The 8,006-nt window shown below is 35.8% G+C and overlaps 1 protein-coding gene across 1 annotated transcript; it reads left to right on the top strand.

Annotated features, from left to right (window-relative positions):
• Positions 1-1,124: 1,124 nt before the first annotated feature.
• Positions 1,125-7,917, top strand: LOC127857878 (uncharacterized). Its single transcript, XM_052394592.1, has 5 exons — positions 1,125-3,536; positions 4,380-4,562; positions 4,982-5,092; positions 5,647-5,733; positions 6,816-7,917. The coding sequence occupies exons 1-5, from the start codon at positions 2,685-2,687 to the stop codon at positions 7,146-7,148; spliced, it is 1,566 nt and encodes a 521-aa protein (XP_052250552.1). The 5' UTR covers positions 1,125-2,684; the 3' UTR covers positions 7,149-7,917.
• The last annotated feature ends 89 nt before the right edge of the window (positions 7,918-8,006 follow it).

Genomic DNA, 8,006 nt, shown 5'->3' with positions numbered 1-8,006 from the left:
ATAATATGTGTGTGTGTGTGCGTGCGTGCGTGCGTGTGTTTGTGTGTGCGTGTGTGTGCTGGTGTGCGTGTGTGTGTGTGTGTGTGTGTGCGTGTGTGCGTGTGTGTGTGTGTGTGTTTGTATGTGCGTGTGTGTGTGTGTGTGTGTGTGTGTGTGTGTGCGTGCGTGCGTGCGTGCGTGCGTGTGTGTGTGTGTGTGTGTGTGTGTGTGTGTGCATTAATCTACTAGCCTAAAGTTTCTGGGCGGATGAGGACAATCAATCTGGCTAGCTGCCGAGGAGACCTGACTATTATCTAAATAGCATTGGGATCTAGACTGTATATATACGACGTTTGACGACCTTAATTGTTAATTGTTATACCCGACGTGACCTTAAAATGCTCTTAACGATAAATAAGTACAACTCTGGAATATGAATTTAATTTTTATCTCCACTATTGCGAGCTGACCGAAGCATTGCGGAGTTGTTTACTACTTATTTGGATCCTACATAGGACATATGTTATTATGTTAATATTTTTAATAACGAAATAAACTTGGTCTTCAATTATAACGTTATAAGTTGAACAGATCTGACTAATTATAGTAGGTATACATGAACAATAAATAATAAATAATTTACTGGTGTTTAATTAACATGATAATCACTCCGCTCTCTAAACGCGCTTCAATTTGATCATTTTACATTGTCTACATGTTTTTGCCATTGACTTATAAATAAGGCCACAACAAATTGATTAAATGTTCGTCGGATTTGCCGCACCTAAAAATCTTAAAACTAAATAAAAATATTTTTATTTTTATTTCGCGCCCGCAGCAACAATTTTGCTCCGCATGTATTTGTTTACAGATTTAGTTTAATTTAGCCTACGTATTTAACGACTTTTATAACGCTTTGCGATAATAATGAGATTGGTTTATGGTAAAATAATGGCGGCGCTCGTCTGCATAGTCGTGTCGAAGAAAGAAACCAATGGTAATTCAATTTTTTCTCCTGTGGCAATGTGTCACCGGATTACGGATGATTTTGGCGATTTATTCATCGCAGCCGCATCATCATCAGGCCTCGAAATGTCGCCCGAATGCGTGAATTCTGTAAATATCTGCAGTAAAGTTGGTAGTAGCGATAGAATAAAAATTTCGAACATCAACATGCAACTAAATGTCGCAGTAGTACTTGACAAAAAAATGGTCGAATATACAATTAATTCTGCACGACTTCCATCAACAAGTTCAAACTCCAATGCATTCACAGTTTTAATGAACAAGTCCAAGGTATACATTATGCCCAAAAAATATGAAGTAAACACAAGCTCAAAAGTAAAGAAACTTTCTGGTCCACAACAACTGTACTGCGATTTGATTGATTGGGCCCAAAGTACTGGGTGTGGATGGCCATCTAATATTGTCGAGGACAGTGGAAAACAAGCCCTTAAATCTCTCAGCAATGCCTTGTGGTACGTAGATCACTGCCATGCAAGACTGAAAGATGCCAGTTGTCATGTTCCATCTGAATTAAACAAATTTCAAAATTACAACAACTACAAATTACTTAGGCACAGACCACCTATTGTATAGGCAGCCAGACTTGGCGAATTGGTTGGTGATCTATACTCCGCCCTTAGTTTGCCATCATTGAGTGATAAACGAAACACAGTGTTAGCCAAAATCATGGGTGAATTAGCAGAATCTTTAAAACAATACAAAGACAGACTTGAAAATGATAACCAAAAACACCAAAACATGAGTCATAAAAGAGAAACGGCTAACTGCGGTGACTCGAACTCGGTTTGCATAAATCCTGTAACACCGTCCAATGTTAAAGAAGAATATAGTCATTTAAACGAGACAGTAGTGAAAACATCAGATTATACCTATGTGCACCTTGACAAGTTTTGTCCCGATAATCGTATTGAACGTCGCAAATTCATCAAAAACCTTCGTTTGTCCAAACCGATTATGTTGTATAGGGTTGCTTATGGAGGAAGCATAGGAACATTAAATTTCATTTGGAGTGTTCCAGTAGGTCAAACAGAAGACAAAACATCCCGCAACATGAAAGTTATCTCTCAAATTTCAGAAGATCTTCCGACGTTCTCAAGCAGGGCTATGAGACAAGAATTTATTGACAAGTTTATAAGTTATGTGAAATGCCCAAAGTCAGTAATTAGACACATGTATTTTAGCCTAACAGGGCATGAAGAAAGTGCCAATTCTGCCAGTGAAAAAGAAATTAATGAAAGGGTGTCGAAGATCATAGGCGCAGATGACTCTCAGCTATTGATTGATTTACGAGCAACTAATGGCTCTGATACATATTATGATGCCTTTTTTGAAGAAATGGGAAAGTTCTTTGAAGAACAGGTTTTACAGGTCAGTGAAAGACGAAAATGTGATGAAATGTATTTGCCATTGGCAATTTCAATAGAGACTTTAAAGAATGACATTTGTAAAAGAGTGCCTGATGGAACACCCATTCCTAGCAATGAAACGATCCGACTGCAGTTTTGTTCCAGTAATCCATTTCATAAAACTGCTCTAAGGTACACTGGTCAGTTCAATGTTTTATTCCATGTGCAGACACGCCAGGCAAGAGTTTCACATCCTCATTCACACTATGCTGCAAAATACTTTCAGTATATGAAAGAATTGTGTGTGATGTTTAGAGACAGTGCTATGTTCTTATGCATGGACGACAAGGCAATAGTTCCAGTGGGAGACCAGGAATCACTATATCGACTGGAGTAAGAGGGCATAACAAGGTTCTAACACCTTCAGAGGGACCTGTATTAGTTTCAACTGACCATGATTTTCATCGTTGCAGTCTTGTTCCTTCAGTTGTTCTTGTCACAGAAATTCCTAGGGACTCCAAAGACAGCTTCTTTTCAGGGGGCATGCATGTGACAACAAAAGAAAAGGTATTCAGCCCATCTAGCCCATTTAGACATGCTGCTGAAGTTATTGAACTCGTAAGATTAAATGATGCCTACTCTGCAGATGGATTAAATTTGAGAACCCCAATCATGTGCCTTTATACTGATGGAGGACCGGATCATAGAGTCACTTATGAAACGGTTAAGTTGTCGCTCACTCTTATCTTCATGCATTTAGATTTGGACATGCTAATTGCACTCCGAACAGCACCATCACATAGTTGGACCAACCCAGCTGAACGTTGCATGTCCATTTTAAATTTGGCCTTGCAGCATGTTGCGCTAGACAGAAATGAAATGGAAGAGAAGTATGAACAGATGGTTAAAAACTTGTCTTCTCTAACTGCAGTAAGAAACCAAGCCAGACTAAAAGATGGTCTGAAAGAGGCTTTCAAGAAAAGTATGGAACCAGTGGTTGATCTTGTGAACAAACGTTTCTCACAAATGAGCTTGAAAGGAAACCCTGTTAAAACTTTGAAAGGGGTATCAGATGAAGAGATCACATCCATCTTAGATATCACTGGTGTTGGCTTTGGAGCAGATAGTCCAGTAGCCACAGCTGACACAAAAAGCGCTGAATTGAAGAAAAGCAAGCATCTGCAGGTAAAACAAACTAAATTTATTTTTTAAAGAAAAATGCATAGATAATGTCCTGCTTGTCTGGAAATGATATAATAATTGTTGTTCTCAGTAAAATTATATTGATATAACTGTATATTGCCCTCTACTAAAATTGCTTATGGTCACTGGTTACATAATGCATATTTATATTAGTTTTTAATATGTCACTTCCAATTTAAGTATTTGTTTCGCATTAAATTAATATGCGCCAGTGCGTATACTATTATCTAACAGAAAAACAAATAAAGGTTTTTAACATTCAACCTTAAAATATGCAACTGGCACAGGCAAGCAATTTGTCTAGGTTATGGAAAGTTTAATTGTGTCGTTTTCTGAGAAAACTGGGCATAATGCATGTGCGTAAAGTGTCGTCCCAGATTAGCCTGTGCAGTTCGCACAGGCTAATCAGGGACGACATTTTCCCCCTATACTGGATTTTTGCTAAGAAGAGACATTATTTAAACGAAAAATTCCATAAAAGCGGAAATTGTCGTCCCTGATTAGCCTGTGTGGACTTCACAGGCTAATCTGGGATGACAATTTATGCACAAGCATTATGTCCAGTTTTCTCAGAACAATACACAATTATTCAATTTTAAAAGTTTAATGTTTACCGGGTAACATTATTCATTTTTTTATTAAATATTGGATATTGTGAAGGATATGCTGTCTTATTGACAATATTAATGAAAACGTGTGTTTATTATATTTTATAATGAAAAATCAACCTATGTATAAAGATACATCTTGTTTAAAAAATGACAAAAAAAACATGTTATTAATATGGAAGAGCGTCTATAAACATCAGTGTCCTTTCTTCTAAAGGATTTCTTTGAGAGGCATGCAGAATCCAGCCACTACTGCTTCCAGTTAAAGAAGTGTTCATCCCATGAATGTGGCTACTGCTCCATCAACCCAGTCCGAGATCAGGATGTTTTTGACCGCCTCAGGTTCCTCCCTGAACCAAAGCCGGACGAAAATGGTGAACACTACCTACCATTCAGTGAGGTATATTTATCGCATTTGTATTCCATTATATGACATATTTATTGAATGGATGAAGTTGTGTAAATTACAAATATATTATGGAAACTTACTTTGGCATTTGAAGGTTGTGTACCTGTGCAAATGGTCAATAGCTACAATTAAATTTGAATACCGGTAATCAATTTACTCATGTTTACTTCATTGATCTGACAACATATTATGTTCTGCCTTTTGTTTAATAAAAAGGCATAAATATACTTAACTTTATACCTTGTTGACATTTTAGTTAACTTTACTTGTCCAGCTGACATGTAGTTAATTTAATGATTTAAATGATAATGTGTGACTATTGTGTTTAGAAACTGGAATCAACATTTGAGATAAGATTTAAACATGCCAATTCAATTATATAAATTATAATAACATAATAATAATTCCAGTTGTTTGGGAAAGCCCTGACCCGTGACAAGTACAGACCCTCAACCAGACCATGTGGAACCTATGATGAGGAATTACAAAACCATGATAAAGAGAATCGAGAAATTTTGAGGGTAATGATAATTATAATATTTTAGAAGCTCGCAAATCACTTAACACGTTATTTCATGTTTATATTATTATATTTAGGTCAAACTGTCAAACCTTATTGTAAGGTCGCCGTGGCAAAGTGGATATGGTGTCCGCCTAGCGACCGAGAGGTCACGGGTTCAATCGCCATAGTAGGAGCGTGCTTTAGATCTCCCCATAGACACCAAGTACTGGTTCTAGTCCCAGGAAAACAACTCTAGAGCGTTTCAAAAAAGCCTAAGGCTTTCAATGCAATCGAGCTAAAATAAATAGGTTTAAACAAAACCTCATTGAATTACAACTGTGATATTAAAATAAAAATCAGAGAAATATTCCAAGTGCATTTTTGTTGCAGTATACATCCGTTCCTTCTTCCACCTGGCAATTGGCAACACCAAGAGAAAAAGTGATCATGTCAAAATGATATCATGTTGTCAACATTTTTGCAGGCTGGAAAGTGAAGCGGGCATTTTGCCGTAAAAAGCATTTTTTAAATATTTTTGCTTTCATTACACTATATCTTTCCATGTTGTTTTAGAATGAGAAGCTTCGAGATGCTGTCCTTTGCGGAGAATGTAGCAGGCCAAGATGTGTCTTCAGTCCAAACAAGCTTGACCGACAACAGGTAAACGTTTTGTAAAAATACAATCTACAGCGTGTTTCAACATTATAGGATCATAACATGTTGGTTACATAATTTTTAAGAGTCTAAATTAACATTTAAACATCACAGTTATACACAGTTTGGCAGGATTATAAAAAGGCACGTATTGATCCAATAAATTGATATGAATGATACATATTTTTACAGATCAGAAAAAAACTCTTTGGCTTGTTGGTTTGCAACTTAGAGCCCGAATATTTTTTGTTAATGTCTGTTCAAACACGGTATGTGTTAATTTATCACCAGATTGACATTGCAAAACATTGTTTTTTATTTCATACCATCAAAGGCCTATTCAAGATATAAATAGTTGTAAAACAAAAAATGCATTGGTAAATGATAATCTTAATATGAAGGAAATGCATTCGTTTTTGCTTTGATTTGAATAGGTTTCAAGTCTAATACTGCTGCAAACACAAAGGTTGGGAGGCAATTTATTGGAGTCACTCTGTCGGTCAATCCTTCTGGCAATTTGTTTGCATGCAAATCCGCATAAAGTGTAGATTAACATGACACAATTTTCACACATATTGATTCACTTATTCCTTAGTTACATGTATGTGCTCTTGAACTTAGCCAAGACATAGCTGCCGTCAATTCCATGTCTATGAAGAGGCTTTGGAGAAGTATTACAGTAATAGAAATTTAGTAATATGGGAAATTTTACTAGCCTGAGTCAGAATTTTCGAGCGCAGCCATTTGTGTACATTTTGTTCAAAATAACAGACACAATTTATTTTTATTTAATCCTTCGAATACATGGCAATTTTCTTCGTACTTTCATCTTTCTGAAATTAAGCTTCTAATGGCAGTTGATTAAAGTTGCTTAAAGTTGCTCTAATTCTTTTTGGAAAAAATAGCGAAAATTAAATTAGAAATTGTTTAATATCTGTTTTATGAGTTTTACAAGCACTTCAGGCTGGTAAAATTGGGAATTTCTATAAGCCTGAAAAAAAGACCATAGATTTTTTCTGTTTGGATAGGGCGAATAATGATGACTGTCAATTTTGTGAAAAGCTCCATAACATTTCACTTCCTTGCAGGAGGAATTCTTGCGGAACATTAAGGCATGCCATTCGTATATCTGTGGAGATCAGTTGGAAGATGCACCTGACCTCTATGTTCGGAGATGCGTGACCTGCAGCTCTGAGGTGGAAACAGCTTATTTCTCAGCCAAGTGTCGGCATTACCTACCACCAGTGTGCATCCACTGTGGATCTCCTGATTGTCTGTTAGATGACAACGATGCATATGTTGCAGATTTGTATATAAAATATTCCATAGTCAGGCCAATTTGTGTGTCTTGTCGACATTCTGGAAAAGAGGCAAAAACATGGGGCGCCAAGAAGTTTGTAAAAAAACAAAAAGTCAAATGAACTCATTCAAGCCTTCAAAAGTTCTTACTTTGATTTGGTTTGTAAATGAGACCAAAGCAAAAGTATGTGTATATAATGACCATCATCATCATGTTTATAAATGTTAACATGTTGTGATTGAAAATGAAAAATCATGGATTGGAATAAAGAGCAAATGCTTTAACTTTTAAAAATATTAGTGTTTCGTATTTTCCAGTTTAATTTCTATTTCTACAGATTTTAATTGTTTTGTGTTAAGATTAAAGTTGATACTAGTCATTTGTGATTGCACTTTTCTTGGAAAAGTATGTTTTATTGTAAATTGATGTGTTTTTTAAATAATCACGCTAAATATAGTTCTACTACTATTGTTATAAATATATATTATAGTACTAGTCATTTACTAGAACTGATACTAGTCGTTTTATGCCCCCGGTAGGGTGGCATATAGCAGTTGAACTGTCCGTCTGTCTGTCTGTCCGAAAACTTTAACATTGGCCATACTTTTTGCAATATTGACTTGATATTTGGCATGCACGTGTATCTCATGGAGCTACACATTTGGAGTGGTGAAAGGTCAAGTTCATGTAAAAAAATAAATATATATTTTCAAAGCGGCGCAGTAGGGGGCATTGTGTTTCTGACAAACACATCTTATGTTTGGCACTCAAATTAGACAAATATATGTCACTGTGCTATGTTAAAATAAAGGGCTCCTACTATTCACATCTATAAATAGTTTTGATTAAAAGGCATGTGTTTTATATTAAAATAAAAAAAACTTTAACTATCCGTTTCTTATTGTTCTTTCATTAGGAAGTTATGTTGTTTTTTTTTTACAAAACTTAAAACTTCTCATTTCTAATTTTAACGTTGCTA

Source organism: Dreissena polymorpha, chromosome 14, assembly GCF_020536995.1.
Source record: "Dreissena polymorpha isolate Duluth1 chromosome 14, UMN_Dpol_1.0, whole genome shotgun sequence".
Classification (NCBI taxonomy): domain Eukaryota; kingdom Metazoa; phylum Mollusca; class Bivalvia; order Myida; family Dreissenidae; genus Dreissena; species Dreissena polymorpha.
This window is presented reverse-complemented; position numbering and strand designations above follow the sequence as displayed.